Source organism: Salvelinus fontinalis, chromosome 5, assembly GCF_029448725.1.
Source record: "Salvelinus fontinalis isolate EN_2023a chromosome 5, ASM2944872v1, whole genome shotgun sequence".
NCBI classification, from domain to species: Eukaryota; Metazoa; Chordata; class Actinopteri; order Salmoniformes; family Salmonidae; genus Salvelinus; species Salvelinus fontinalis.
Window position 1 is genome coordinate 29,323,522 of NC_074669.1, and position 16,908 is coordinate 29,340,429.

Genomic DNA, 16,908 nt, shown 5'->3' on the forward strand with positions numbered 1-16,908 from the left:
ATATGAGGCTTTGGTGACAAAATGGATGGCACTGTGATAGACTGCATCCAATTTGTTGAGTAGAGTGTTGGAGGCTATTTTGTAAATGACATCGCCGAAGTCGAGGATTGGTAGGATGGTCAGTTTTACAAGGGTATGTTTGGCAGCATGAGTGAAGGATGCTTTGTTGCGAAATAGGACGCCGATTCTAGATTTAATTTTGGATTGGAGATATTTTATGTGAGTCTGGAAAGACAGTTTACAGTCTAACCAGACACCTAGGTATTTGTAATTGTCCACATATTCTAAGTCAGAACCGTCCAGAGTAGTGATGCTGGACGGGTGGGCAGGTGCGGGCAGCGATCGGTTGAAGAGCATGCATTTAGTTTTACTTGCATTTAAGAGCAGTTGGAGGCCACGGAAGGAGAGTTGTATGACATTGAAGCTGGAGGTTATGCCAGGGATCATCAACTAGATTCAGCCGCAGGCCGATTTGTTCTTGAGCGGATGGTCGGGGGGCCGGAACACAATTACAAATCATTTGTAGACTGCAAATGAACCGCAAGAAGCCAAAACAAATACAGTATAATGTTTGACTAAAACATAATAATTTAAAACCTTGCTTACATTTGCATACTATCACATCTCTCTTTTGTGTGGGAATACTTGGGAACATATTTAAATCTCTTGGAGCTGATTTCCTGGTGTTTTTACAATCTTTAATGTCCTACAATGGAAAGAAATGTATATATCATTTATTTTATTTTAGCTCAGAAAACTTACCAAATAAAACCACCCGCGGGTCAAATTCGGCCCACGGAACGTCAGTTGGGGAACCGTGTACTATGCAGTCTCTCCCCACTTCTTAAAAACTACAAATATATATTTTTTGGGGGGGGGGGGGCAGGCCAAACGAAACATCACCGCGGGCCTGGAAAGATTGAGCCCCAGTTTAGTCGGCCCTGATCTAGATCATGTTTGAACATGCACAGAGGAGTAAATATCATAAAATGCTGAATATGTTGGATATGTAGGCTAAGTATTACCCCACCTTTATGTTGCAATAAGGATAAATCATATTACCAAGGAAGTACGAATGTGAAGTTGAGAAATATGGCACAAATCTTTATAGAAGACATGACTAGAAATAGTCTTGTGTAAATACTTAAGATCAGTAGCATTTTGGAATATTGAAAGCAGGAGAATCACTGAGCACTACAGGGATTTCCAGTAATTTTAATAAGCAGGCTGGTCTGGTACCAGTAGTCTAGTTATCCAATGAATGAATGAATGGATATAAATAGCTCCATCACTGGGGGGGAATCATGAAATATGCAAGTTTAAGTGAGATTAAGTATGATAACAATTATGCAAAATAGATGAGGTGAGAGACAGATAACACACACACATTGTTTTGTCAGGCTGTGAAACGTGAGATTCATAGAAAGAGAAAACGATTCAAAACAACACTTCCCAAATTTGAGTCAGTTTGCTAAATGCATTTGGGGAAATAAATATATAATTTTGATGTTCCTAGAAAATCCAACCTTTCGATATGTTCCTCAGGAACTAACAGCAAACAGACATCCTAGACCTGCTTACTGTATTATTCCTATCCAGAAGAGCTGGGTGTTCTTATAAAAAGTATAAAATGTATGTGAAAGGAGTGATAACTCCTCTTATTGAGGGAGAGCAAGATGGAGAGAGAGAGGGGGAGAGGGGAGAAAGAGAGAGAGAAACAGAGTGTGTTTGGGGACAGGGAGTCAATACAGCCCTGTTATCTGACAAAGGCTGTGTCCCATACATTAGCAGTGCGTGGATAAAATCCCTGGGGAAACCAAGCCAGATAAAAAAGCCATATTACAACCTGTGTTGTGATAATTGCTTTGTATACTTTATAACCTGTTAGTTCATATGCCTTGCGACATTGTTATATAGGACTAAGGCTGAGACAATGAGAAGATACAGTGGCAGAATAAATTCAACCACACCTTTGTTTCATCACAAAACCGGAAAGCAACATCTGTCTGGTGAACAACACAAAGCATATTGCATGTAACAAACAGTTACATGACCTATAGCATGGTCAAGCAAGTTAATGTTTCTGACATTTTCGGACTACCAAACAACTAATAATTAAAAACCACAGAGTGTTACCGCAAGTCGCAAAGAAAACAGGAGCTGCCTCCACTATTCCAGCTTCAACATTTTAACATCATCAAATCACCAATGCTTAGTCTAATACAGTGACAACTAAAAGATACCAAGAACAATTTAGTCCAATCAAAGTAAGCTAAATATGATATGGTTCCATGATATGGTTCTGATTTTTTTATTTATTTATATATATTTTTATTTTAAATTTTATCCCCTTTTCTCCCCAATTCTCGTGGTATCCAATCGCTAGTAATTACTATCTTGTCTCATCACTACAACTCCCGTACGGGCTCGGGAGAGACGAAGGTCGAAAGCCATGCGTCCTCCGAAGCACAACCCAACCAAGCCGCACTGCTTCTTAACACAGCACGCCTCCCACCCGGAAGCCAGCCGCACCAATGTGTCGGAGGAAACACCGTGCACCCGCCCCCCTCGGTTAGCGCACACTGCGCCCGGCCCGCCACAGGAGTCGCTGGAGCGCGATGAGACAAGGATATCCCTACCGGCCAAACCCTCCCTAACCCGGACGACGCTAGGCCAATTGTGCGTCGCCCCATGGACCTCCCGGTCGCGGCCGGCTGCGACAGAGCCTGGGCCTACCACGCTCTAGACCACTGCGCCACCCGGGAGGCCCTCATGGTTCTGATTTTAGTGTGTGTGTGTGTGTGTGTGTGTTCGTGCAAGTAGAAAAAACAACATTCACTCACCCTAATTGTAGAGAAACGCCAATGCCATCCTCCTCTCTTTCATGTTGACGAAACACTCTACCACTCTGTCATACAGTACACACTTACATTTTTTGTTGTTCTAGGCTACTGGCGAAAATGCTTGCTCGCTAGCCTAACTTCCTTTTATGGGACACAGCAGAGGTTCAAACTGTGAAACCCAGTTTCTACTTTTGAATATAAAAATGTATTTTATCAAACAAAACTATGTTACATTTTATGTCTGGGACCCTTAGGATGACAAATCAGAGCAAGATTACTGAATGTAAGTACATTATTTACCTTCAGAGATAAATGTATCAAACCAGTTGCCGTGATAAGTTTTGTTGTTGTGCACTCTCCTCAAACAATAGCATTGTATTTTTTCACTGTAATAGCTACTGTAAATTGGACAGTGCAGTTAGATTAACAATAATTTAAGCTTTCTGCCTATATAAGACATGTCTATGTCCTGGAAAGTTGGCTGTTACTTACAACGTCATTCTAGTCACATTAGCGCATGTTAGCAACAACCGTCCAGGTATAGGGACACAGAGGTTAATCATTATCCTTCTACATTTAGCTACATATTGAACTTCCATCCTCTCAGGCCAGGGGAACAATGTATGAATTTATGGTTGGATAAAATCATTGGCCAGTACGGAGAATTATGTAGCCTAAAACCACAAGTCCAAATCCCTATCTCCATCCCATGGCTAATTTAGGAAAGGGACAGTTTTGGCTAGCTAGCTAGCCACCGGAAGAAAACAACTCAATGAGACACACAACAAGTTTCTGTCAATGACGTATGCTCTCGATGCGATGTGATCGAAGTGATATCAAATCCAAACTGGCTTCCCTTGATACTTTTTTTAAGTACACCAGGACCATTCACAGTTGAGCTCAACGCTGATTGGCTTCCCGTGTATTCTATGCTACAGGCGGCAACAATGTCATACTCTTTTGGACCAGACAGCATCAGATAGATGGCCTACACATACAGAGAGAGAGGGGCGCTGTTTCGCTGACTTGGATGCTTTCTCCAGTGAGATACATTCAGGTTTTTGCAAATTGAAGGGAAATTATGAAACACAGAGAGACAAAAGATAAATTATTTTAAATGTTTTTTTCTTGGTAATTTTGTTGGGGAAGTCTGGCTTCCCTTGGCATCCATGAATACAGGCCAAAATGGCACCCTATTCCCTATATAGTGCACATATTTTGACCAGAGCCCAGTGCACTACTTTTGACCAGGGCCCATAGGGCTCTGGTCAAAAGATGTGCACTATATAGGGAATAGGTTGTCATTTGGGATGTAACCAGTGACAGACCAGGGAGGGAGGAGACTCAGAGGACCTCTTCCCTGTTCCTAGTCTCTGTTGGACTTGCATCTCTGTTTGTTTTAGTCAAGCTACCATCTGTGAGAACAGACCAGGTGACTCATTCTTCCCAGATCGACTTTACCATTGTGACAGAGAGAACAATAAATCACTGGACAGAGGTGAAGAGGGCCATATAATGAGGGGAGAGAGAGATTATCTATGTATTCTGTATGAGTCAGCATTGAGTCAATCATATCATTTAATTTGGCCCCATATCTACGGAACAATCTTCTCTGTCTTTTGCACATCCTCAGAGTGTTCTTCCCATAGAATTTGGAATTAGAATCCTTACTTTAGTAATCAACAACCCAATGGCTCTCCGTGGTAACACATGGTTAGGTACAGAGAGACAGTTACAATACTGTACAATCTACACTGAGTGTAAAAAACATTAGGAACACCTTCCAAATATTTAGTTGAACCCCCTTTTGCCCTCAAATCGTCGGGGCATGGACTCTACAAGGTGTTGAAAGCGTTCCACAGGGATGCTGGCCCATGTTGACTCCAATGTTTTCCACAGTTGTGTCAAGTTGGCTGGATTTCCTTTGGGTGGTGGACCATTCTTGATACACACGGGAAACTGTTGAGCATGGAAAAACCCAGTAGCGTTGCATTTCTTGACACACTCAAGCCTGGCACCTAATACCATACCCTATTCAAAGTCACTTCAATCTTTTGTCTTGTCCATTCGCCCTCTGAATGACACACACACACAATCAATGTCTAAATTACAAGCATTTCGCAGCACTCGCAAAAACATCTGCTAACCATGTGTATGTGACCAATACAATTTGATTTAAATGAAATTGACTTAAAGGTTAAAAATCCTTCTGTAACCTGTCTCTTCCCCTTAATCTACACCAATTGATGTGGATTTAACAAGTGACATCAATAAGGGATCATAGCTTTCACCTGGATTCACCTGGTCAGTCTATGTCATGGAAAGAGCAGGTGCTCCTAATGTTTGTACACTCTGTGTATTTTTCTGCCACACTCTAAATTGTTATTGCCTTTTTTAATACTTCCTTCCTGATTAATAATGATTATACATGGTCTCTATAAATGGTCTCAGTAGGTCGATAATGGCATTACTCCAACGCAACAAACTAGCTGAGTGGAGGAATAACAGATGTTCAGCGACCCTTTCTATTCCATCTAATAATGATGACGATGTCCAAGGCTTGACAGTGATGGACTCTCCCAGCCTCTCCCTCTTTTTAAGTTCCAATTTGCTTTATTGCCATGACTCTGTCTCTCTCGCTCTCTGTATTTCTTTGTCTTCTGTGCACTTCTTCTCAACTTAATACAGCACTTTGACTTTCTCCTTCCATCTCTGTCATATTGCTTTGTATGGATCTGTAACCACATCTCTAACTCAATTCCCTAATTTCATTACAATCATGTAGGCTAAGTGATTAGCCTACATGATTATAAGCAAAGGTGAACTGCTGCATGCTTTTTCCCCCAGGCACCTATAATGTGATGTACATTTGACAACATCACTTTCTTCTTCTAAAGATGACCCCTTATGCATATCAGGAAAAGAGAGTCTCTATAAGAACTATGTTATTAGTGATGATGCATAAGACTGGGACTGGACAGATATGCATTCACTATCCCTTTATCACCCAACCATCCACCCTCTATTAGTGACAGTAAAGATGACTCTTCTCAATCTGCCTCCATCTCTCTCTAATCTAATCTCTCTCTCTCTCTCTCTCTCTCTCTATTCAATGGCACTCTAACTGTAATGTCAGTCCATCACACTCATCCTCCTCCTCTTTGTCTGGGGGAGCACTTGGTCATCTCACAGTGTTGAGAGCTGTGGAGTCTATATTACTTCTGACTACTGACTAGTCACAAGTCACTGCTCTATTGTGACTGCAGGTCCAGAGCAACATCTTTTTAGCATATACTGGTCTGAGTTTCCTCTATTTTTTTTATTTTTATTTACCCTTATTTTACCAGGTAAGTTGACTGAGAACACATTCTCATTTACAGCAACAACCTGGGGAATAGTTACAGAGGAGAGGACAGCCCAGTCTGTGTGTTCTCATTGCGCCTCTCTGCAGTCCTAGACCTAGTCAGTGGACCGAGCAGCGAGAGGTAAATACAGTGGCATCAATGGATGCCCTTTTCCTCTGTGCATGCAGGTTTTTCCATATATACTGCTGTGAAGAGTTGGTGCTTTACAGATCACAGTGTTTTCCCAGCCATAGTGCCTTGATATTACACCACAAATATTCAGCAGCACCTCAACAGCGCTCCACAGGACCGACAGCTGCTCAGAATTTCAAATTACAACAGAATGGTGAGTACAATACTCTACTATTCAACATGCAGGCTGATCTCTTCCTCTGCCTCACAGAGAACGAGATACACTTGACTTTGGAAGTGTTCCACAAAATAGGTTTAGTACCAGGCTACCAGCGTAATCTTCAGCTTTCCTTGTATTTTCCTGTAGCATTCCCAGGTCAAGTAATCTGAAGACCTGATACATTACACTTTGGAAATATGCCAACAAATATGTTTAGTGTGAGCATAATCTGTGTCCTAGTGATTTTCCAGTGTTTTTTACAAACCAAAGCTGAGAGAACGCAGAAACTACACAATGTACTGTTTTTCATATTGATTCTTGCGTGGGTAGGTGATGTAAATTGAATCCAACTGCAAAGCCATTAAATGGACAACACTCTGAAGGAAAACACATACAGTTGCAGTCAGAAGTTTACATAGACTTATGTTGGAGTCATTAAAACTAGTTTTTCAACCCCTCCACAAATTTCTTGTTAACAAACTATAGTTTTGGCAAGTCGGTTGGGACATCTACTTTGTGCATGAACCAGTCATTTTTCCACAGGCACAGCCAGAAGAGGACTGGCCACCCCTCATAGCCTGGTTCCTCTCTAGGTTTCTTCCTAGGTTTTGGCCTTTCTAGGGAATTTTTCCTAGCCACCGTGCTTCAACACCTGCATTGCTTGCTGTTTGGGGTTTTAGGCTGGGTTTCTGTACAGCACTTTGATATATCAGCTGATGTAAGAAGGGCTATATAAATACATTTGATTTGTTTACAGACAGATTATTTCACTTATAATTCACTGTATCACAATTCCAGTGGGTCAGAAGTTTACAAACACTAAGGTGACTGTGCCTTTAAACAGCTTGGAAAATTCCAGAAAATTATGTCATGGCTTTAGAAGCTTCTGATAGACTAATTGACGTCATTTGAATCAATTGGAGGTGTACCTGTGGATGTATTTCAAGGCCTACCATCAAATAGTGCCTCCTTCCTTGACATCATGGGAAAATCAGAAGAAATCAGCCAAGACCTCAGAAAAAAATGGTAGACCTCCACAAGTCTGGTTCATCCTTGGGAGCAATTTCCAAACGCCTGAAGATACCACGTTCATCTGTACAAACAATAGTATGCAAGTATAAACACCATGGGACCACGTAGCCGTCATACCGCTAAGGAAGGAGACGCGTTCTGTCTCCTAGAGATGAACGTACTTTGGTGTGAAAAGTGCAAATCAATCCCAGAACAACAGCAAAGGACCTTGTGAAGATGCTGGAGGAAACAGGTACAAAAGTATGTATATCCACAGTAAAATGAGTCCTATATCGACATAACCTGAAAGGCCGCTCAGCAAGGAAGAAACCACTGCTCCAACACCGCCATAAAAAAGCCAGACTAGGGTTTGCAACTGCACATTGGGACAAAGATCGTACTTTTTGGAGAAATGTCCTCTGGTCTGATGAAACAAAAATAGAACTGTTTGGCCATAATGACCATCGTTATGTTTGGAGGAAAAATGGGGAGGCTTGCAAGCCGAAGAACACCATCCCAACCATGAAGCATGGGGGTGGCAGCATCATGTTGTGGGGGTACTTTGCTGCAGGAGGGACTGGTGCACTTCACAAAATAGATGGCATCATGAGGCAGGAAAATTATGTGGATATATTGAAGCAACATCTCAAGACATCAGTCAGGAAGTTAACGCTTGGTCTTCCAAATGGACAATGACCCCAAGCATACTTCCAAAGTAGTGGCAAAATGGCTTAAGGACAACAAAATCAAATTATTGGAGTGGGCATCACAAAGCCCTGACCTCAATCCTATAGAAAATTTGTGGGCAGAACTGAAAAAGCGTGTGCGAGCAAGGAGGCCTACAAACCTGACTCAGTTACACCAGCTCTGTCAGGAGGAATGGGCCAAAATTCATCCAATTTATTGAGGGAGGCTTGTGGAAGGCCAACCGAAACATTTGACCCCAGTTAAACAATGTAAAGGCAATCCTACCAAATACTAATTGAGTGTATGTAAACTTCTGAACCACTGGGAATGTGATGAAAAAAAATAAAAGCTGAAATAAATCATTCTTACTATTATTCTGATATTTCACATTCTTAAAATAAAGTGGTGATCCTAACTGAACTAAGACAGGGAATTTTTACTTGGATTAAATGTCAGGAATTGTGAAAAACTGAGTTGAATTGTATTTGACTAAGGTGTATGTAAACTTCAGACTTCAACTGTATGTGGTTGGCCTTTAAAAATCACTGCTTTGAGGGCTTTCATTTCAACTCTGTGATGATGCATTTCTCTCTCCTATACAGGATCCCATAGGCTGCTAGTGGGGAAAGAGCAAGTTTGCATTCCAAATGGCTCTCTATTCCCTTGTATCGTGCATTAACTGCCCTATTGTCCCTGGTCAAAAGAAGTACACTTTATAGGGAGTAGGGTTCCATTTGGAACGCTGCTTGTCCTCTAAATACTGACTTTCATGCATCACAATGGACCTTGGGGTTTATCAAATCAATTGTTATTGGTCACATACACATATTTAGCAGATGCTATTGCGGGTGTAACTAAATGCTTGTGTTCCTAGCTCCAACGGTGCAGTAGTATCTAGCAAATCACAACAATACACACAAATCTAAAAGTAAAATAATGGAATTAAGAAATATATAAATATTAGGACGAGCAACGTCGGAGTGGCATTGACTAAAATACAGTAGAATAGAACACAGTATATACAGTACCAGTCAAAGGTTTGGACACACCTACTCATTCAAGGGTTTTTCTTTATTTTTTAAAATGTTCTACATTGTAGACTAATAGTGAAGACATCAAAACTATGAAATAACACATATGGAATCATGTAGTAACCAATAAAGTGTTAAACAAATCAAATTATATTTTAGATTTTAGATTCTTTAAAGTAGCCACCCTTTGCCTTGATGACAGCTTTGCACACTCTTGGCATTCTCTCAACCAGCTGGAATGCATTTCAATTAACAGGTGTGCCTTGTTAAAAGTTAATTTGGGGAATTTCTTTCCTTCTTAATGCATTTGAGCCAATCAGTTGTGTTGTGACAAGGTAGAGGTGGTATACAGAAGATAGCACTATTTGGTAAAAGCCTTGAAGGTCAGTCAATCCGGAAAATGTCAAGAACTTAGACATTTTCTTCAAGTGTAGTCACAAAAACCATCAAGCGCTATGATGAAACTGGCTTTCATGAGGACCACCACAGGAAAGGAAGGACCAGAGTTACCTCTGCTGCAGAGGATAAGTTCATTAGAGTTACCAGCCTCTGAAATTGCAGCCCAAATAAATGCTTCACGGAGTTCAAGTAACAGACACATCTCAACATCAATTATTCAGAGGAGACTGTGTGAATCAGGCCTTCATGGTCAAATTGAGGCAAAGAAACCACTACTAAAAGGACACCAAAAAGAAGAAGAGACTTGCTTGGGCCAAGAAACACGAGCAATGGACATTAGATTGGTGGAAATCTTCCTTTAGTCTGATGAGTCCAAATTTGAGATTTTTGGTTCCAACCACCGTGTTTTTGTGAGACGCAGAGTAGGTGAACGAGGGATCTCTGCATGTGTGGTTCCCACCGTGAAGCATGGGGGAGGAGGTGTGATGTGTGGGGGTGCTTTGCTGGTGACACTGTCAGTGATTTACTTAGAATTCAAGGCACACTTAACCAGCATGGCTACCACAGCATTCTGCAGCGATACACCATCCCAACTGGTTTGGGCTTAGTGGGGCTATCATTTGTTTTTCAACAGGACAATGACCCAATACACCTCCTGGATGTGTAAGGGCTATTTGACCAAGAAAGAGAGTGATGGAGTGTGGCATCAGATGACCTGGCCTCCACAATCCTCCGACCTCAACCCAATTGAGATGGTTTGGGATGAGTCGGACCATAGAGTGAAGAAAAAAAAAAAAAAATGTGCTCAGCATATGTGGGAACTCCTTAAAGAATGTTGGAAAAGCATTTCAGGTGAAGCTGGTTGAGAGAATGCCAAGAGTGGGCTAAGCTGTCATCAAGGCAAAGGGTGGCTACTTTGAAGAATCTAAAATATATTTTGATTTGTTTAACACTTTAAAAAAATATTAAAGAAAAAGAAAAACCCTTGATTTGTACTGGATGGACTTTCTCTCTCTCGTCAAAAGCACTGCACTATATAGGGGATACTGTGCCATTTGGGAATCACACAGTCTCGGTGTGCACGGTGCAGGCTCTGGGAGATGTAACACTCTCTCTGTCGGTGCTGTGTGAAGGAGCTATGCACCGCCTGGGTGATCTGACTCATCCCAATCCGAGTCAGACAGCAGGCAATAAGAAAGACCCCATCACCCCCTCCTGGATGCGGACACACCCCATCCCCAAACTGACTCAACACTGCGACAGCTTTTGGGCCAGTTGTTCACTTTCACTTACATACTGCGTAGTTGGTTCAACAGGCCACGAACATGGAATACGTACGTTACAGTCCTCTCACATACATGCATGCAATAATACAAACACTAGCTCTCTCTTCATCTCTCACGCAGGCACGCAAACACTCACAAGCATGCATGCACAGAATAGCAGAATAGTTGTCACAACAGCAAAATGTTGCATCTTAAATAATATTGATTTCTTTTGGCTCCCACCAAGTCCACTGGGAAAAGCTTAGACCTCAGACATTGTATTGGTTCGTGAACAAACGCTGATAGAGTCATGCACTGCAGAGAATGGAAAGAAGAGCAGATTGAGAGATGGGAGCACGCAGGTGTTCCCCTGAGGAGAGAGAGCAGTGGAAAGATTAGACGTGACAGACAGCTCTCCCTTAAACCTCCCCCACATCTCTTTGAGTTCAACTACAATTGAAGAACTGACTAAAATGTTGGTAACCCAAATTCTTCCCAGAATAGACAATTTAGCATTTTGAACCATTTTCTCTATCTTGTGTACGTGTGTTTTAGTTAGTACTGTTAAACTGTGCCAACATCAAATGTCATGATAATAACCCTCTCTAATGTTTGTTGTCTTGTGCCTTCGTCTATGTCCTATTTATATACCCATCCATATAACCTTTAAACTTTCATACCGACACAGTTCCTCAATCATATTCATGTAGCCTCAGGCCACAAGGGTATATCAGACCTGGTTCTCTCTTTATCCATAGGGATAAAACTGGTGGGTGAGCATCTGTTGTTTTAATTCCTAATAGCCGTACAAAAATAGAGCAGTGCCTGATGACACGTTCACACTGTGCCAGATAGGGGACAAATCACAGGAGACTCGCAGCCAGGGCTACGTATTTGGTGATATCAACTTCGCCATTTGGAACGCAGCCTATACGTCATTCCCTGAGTCTAACTCTGAGCGTCAAGGACTCAAGGAGCATTGGATATCAGATCTGGATGACTGAGCACAGTAAACTGGAGCCAGGATGGCAGGATTACCCCTGTCTCCTGGCAGACAGACAGGCTCCATGGAGCAGTTTTAGGAATACTTGGCTGGACCACTGAGCTCTCCGCACCCTGACAACCATGGCCTTCCACAGTGTTTAGGCTATGTGGAGGTGAAATGTACAGTAGGATGACGGTGATAACTTCAGCGGCATGCAGTGCAATGTCTGATACTGTTGAATGATTTGTAATCTCTCGTGGCCGTTTACATTGGTTCCGTGTTGCCGAGATTACATTATTTGTGACATTCTTGGAAATTCTGTAGACTACTGGGGAGTGCAGTTGTTAAACGGCGCGGTGCATAGATAAACATCATTACAAGGAATCGATATATCCTAGTAAGAATAGAAGATGCCTGCTTGGGGTTTTATATACGTTTGTATGAAAATAGCTTTCCCTATGGAGTTACCAACCGGCGAGTGAAGCTGTTCCAGTCAATCTATGCCCTCATTAAGAAGAAGCAAAATGGCCTAGAAAACAGTCCGTGAGACTGAGGTTGGCAGACGCACACACGCCGCACGCATGCACGCACACACAGAGCGCAAAACAAATGCAGCTCACAGTGGGACTCCTGGCTGAACAGCTCAGCAGACAGATAAGATGATAAAGCCGAGGTTTCAGGCTATGGAATAAAATACCAGGGTGCTATTTAACAGAAATACATGAATCACTGGGGGAAAATAACTACAAACATTAACCATATCTAAATAAACAACATAAGGATTGGGCTCTGTAATTTGCAGAAAACACTATCTGCCTTGTAAAGGTTGGATCTCCTGCATGGTCTCGAGTAACTTGTGAGAAAAATGTGTCTAACTTGGGGGGAAAGGTAAGGGAAATCCAAGAATATGTAAATTAGTCATGATTCTTAGTTTGCTTGTACAGTTAAGAGCATCTACTGAATTTGTCTAGAATTGTAAAAATGTGCAAACCATTGACCAGTTATTATAGGCATGTAGTACAGCAAGTTGACCTAATACTCATATTGAATGTGTCCCAAATGGCACATTATTCCCTATAATGCAATACTTGGTCAAAGTCTAGGGCTCTGGTCAAAGTAGTGCACTATAAAGGGAATGGGGTTGAGTATAACATAAAGACAATATTTTTGATGGGAGGTAAATATGAGAGAGAGCAGCACAAGGAGCTCATACTCGGACAATGCAAATAAGAGGGCTTACGACCTAAGATTGCAAAACATATTTTTTAGCTAGAAGACCCTGGGATTGAATGCAGTGCTCTAATTCATGGGAGGGAAAAAAAACCTTGTGTCCTGTCCTGTGTGAACACTGGATGATCAGCCCTGTTGCTACAGCAACGGCGAGTAGCCTACTGAATTTGACCAATGATTGCTGCTCTTGGGCACCACAAAGCATTAAGTGCCATATTGCAAATATGATCAATGATGATGATGATACTTAATTAAAAGGAACCATTTGTATCAGATGCAACAACCACACAAGCATTAATGATGACAATGACAATAATATAAAGCCCCAAAGTATAGTCTACCAAAATTGTAATATTGCAAATTAATGTATATTCAATTGTGTCCAAAAGAGAAATATAATGTTGAAAGTGCCATACTGTATCATGAATAAATCAACCTTCCAGTAGTGAATAGGTGATGGTCCAACCTCGAGAAAGTATAGGAAAGATGTTCCATTGGCTTACCTGTATGTAGATAGGCTTCCTCAGCCAGACCCATGAAAACAGACCTCTTGCCATGGCAAATAATGAACATCTCACACCACAAACCTGCCGGAGGAGCAAGAAAACCCCATAAGAAGCGAAAAAATATACACATATTATCGTATATTCTGCACAATTATTCTGCCTTCTGGTGTAGCAATAATTAACCACGGTGTTTAACAAATAATAACAGTCCGTTTTACCAAATCATTTATCATCCCCCGTCAAATAAGCTAGGTCTTGGGAAGTGCGCCTCTGATGCTGCAAACAGCATCCACTTGAACGCTATCAGCGCGCTGCAGTTGTCTTGGTACACGGTTAGACAGTGTGGGAGGGGATTGTATGGTAAAGGGGCTCATTGATAATGGTGCATACAAGTGCAGTACTGTCACAAATGTTAGCAAAAAGCTGTTGTTCGGTAGACTACCACATATACCTGAAATTCAGCATTTAAATAGTGAGTCGTGGAGAACACAGACACAAGCGTTAAAACAGTTAAAGTAACACGCGCGTTCTGTTACTTTACGTCAACCAATCATTAAACAGAACGCTGCATTCCTTTCATGTTGTTAACAACACAACCACTTATAGAAGTGTGGCAGGTGAGCTTGGTTATCGACTGTTCACACGGATGTTATTTAGACTTTATTATGTCAAACTCCACAATGTAAACTAATCAACTGCCCCCTAGCAAATAATGTACATTTACAGGTAAAAGCGTTTCTCAGCCAGTCAATCATGAATCCGCCGGCATCATTTTTATGGATATATACAAAGAAATGTCAGTTGTAACAAGGCAAAACGAAACAAAGTGTAGCTAGTTTGCAGTCTTTCCAGCTACAGTTTGAAGCGATTGTGTTAGCTGTGTTGTTGGCTAGCTCCTCTGAACAACAGTGTCCTGACGAGTGAGCACACTTTCTATGCGAGGCGAAATCGCGCCTCATTATCTCATTGTTATGGATGTATCCAAATAAATGTCTCTGTAAAACAGCTTAAACAAATTCAAATGCAGCTACTTTGCTGATATTCTGGCTGCACTTTTTGACGTGACTGTAAGTTAGCCATAGTTGGCTAGCTAGCAAGCAATACGAATGTTGCCAGCCATGAAAATGGAACATTTAGAACGAACGACTGGGTCGCATCCATAGATGGAGAACAAAAAAAACTGAACTGGGTTACTTCTCTAGCAACCGAACCGATAGAACGAAGGACCAGCCGGCTTGGGTAGCAACCCTAGATTTGGGTCGGGACTTTTTCCACATTTTATTTCTTATTCTAAAATGGATTAAATTGTTTCCCCCCTATAAATCTAAACACAATACCACATAATGACAAAGCAAAAACAGGTTTTTAGAGAATGTATACATTTATTTTTAAGTATCATATTTACATAAGTATTCAGACCCTTTGCAAAGTACTTTGTTGAAGCACCTTTGGCAGTGATTGCAGCCTCGAGTCTTCTTGGGTATGATGCTACAAGCTTGGCACACCTGTATTTGGGGAGTTTCTCCCATTCAGAGTGACCATCGGATTGTTGACCAAGGCCCTTCTCCCCCGATTGTTCAGTTTGGCAGTATGTCCCAACTGCTCACACAGCCCCAGACCACGTGTAACCACTCCAGCCAGGACCTCCACATCCGGCTTCTTCACCTGTGGGATCGTCTGAGACCAGCCACACAGACAGCTGATGAAACTGTGCAAATCCACAATCAAAGAATTCATCCGGGATTCACATAACAATTCCCTTTACATAACAATCCCCTTACCTCATTAATACTTCAACTGCGACAAATGAACAGTTCTCGGACCATCTCGGCCAAAATAAATCAAATGTGACCCCTTTTTTAATTTTTAATTTATTACAATACCAAGCTCAAGCTGAGGAACAGTTTGATTGTGAGCTCTCTCCAGGGATGTAGTAGTAAAGAAATAAGGTGGTTAAACGCTGAATGAATGAATGAATGATGCGGACGCTTACTACGCTAATTTATCGTAATAGGCGCAGGAACACTTTTCACAACATATAGGTGCGTAGACGGTGTTAAGGTGCGTTTGTCCTCCACTACATCTCCGGTTTTCTCCGGAGTATTTCCAACACAAATCAGCAAACTCTAGGGCCCTCCGTGGAATGAGTTTGACACCCCTGCCCTAGGTACAGATCTAGGATCAGCCCCCCTGACAGCACAAACTGTCAGAAACCGTCTCATGGAAGGTAATCTGCGTGCTTGTTGTTCTCACCAGGGTCTTGACCTGACTGCAGTTCAGCAAATGCTTACCGTCGATGGCCACTGGCACGCTGAAGAAGTGTGCTCTTCACAGATGAATCCCGGTTTCAACTGTACTGGGTAGATGGCAGACGTGGGTCTAAGGTCTCAGCTTAGAGAAGAAGCCTCATGAGGTATTGGTCTGTCACATGCATGATCCAGTATTGGTCATCACATGAAGGAAGCAAACATTAATGATGAATAAGCTAAATCATGCAAATATAACTCAGTATATAAGGAACTAATGGGACTGCCCCATTAGAGCTCCTAATCGACATGTGTACTTGGTGTGTTGAGTTTGTTGGAACCTCTCCAGCGCGCTGACAAACAATGATTCATTTAAGATTGCGTTCCTGTGTCTCTATAAATTCATTTCCACAACAATTTGGCGTCAACGAACAGGATGATTGATTCTGCCTGCGGAGCTTTCCCGTGTGGGTCTGTGAGGAAAACCGGTGGCGCATTTTAAGGCGCGTGAGGGAAATTCCCGTCCCACAAAAAGACGACGAGACCCGCCCAGACCAGACCTTTACTGTGAGCTGCCCAGGAGGAGACCCGTCATCCGCGAACAATTGAGGGACGGCAACTGATTTCGATAAGTAAATTTCAAATGAATTTGTATTAAAAAAATCTAAATATATAATAAAACTAAACAAAGATATGTATAGAGGGTACCACTAGTCTTAAGTAATAGCACAAGGTGTTATTCTATATGTATGGAAAGTGACAAGACTATAGAGTCTGTAGAGACCACAGCATTTATGACAATATAAACTAATTATACTATGGATGCTGTAGGGACTATGGATGCTGTAGAGACTATGGTGACTGTAGAGACTATAGAGGAACCGTTGAAGATACATATGACGTGAAAGAAAGCTATAGCTAGTTTTAGAGAGAAGACTAGAGCGAGAGCAAGTAATGGTACCATGCCCCGCTGACAGCTGTTTGTAGGCATTTATAAGAGAAGTGTCTA

The 16,908-nt window shown here is 41.8% G+C and overlaps 1 protein-coding gene across 2 annotated transcripts in view; it reads right to left on the reverse strand.

Moving 5' to 3' along the window:
- Positions 1-14,014, reverse strand: part of LOC129855446 (divergent protein kinase domain 1A-like) — a 33,520-nt gene extending 19,506 nt beyond the window's left edge. Inside the window, exons 1-2 of one of the 2 annotated variants that reach the window (XM_055923115.1) lie at positions 13,872-14,014; positions 13,651-13,734 (exon numbers count right to left, since the gene is read on the reverse strand). In XM_055923115.1, the coding sequence (XP_055779090.1) occupies positions 13,651-13,734; positions 13,872-13,886 (99 nt within the window). In that variant the 5' untranslated portion in view covers positions 13,887-14,014. The remainder of the gene's footprint in view (positions 1-13,650; positions 13,735-13,871) is intronic. The other variant, XM_055923114.1, reaches the window with a different exon arrangement.
- Between the last annotated feature and the right edge of the window lie 2,894 nt (positions 14,015-16,908).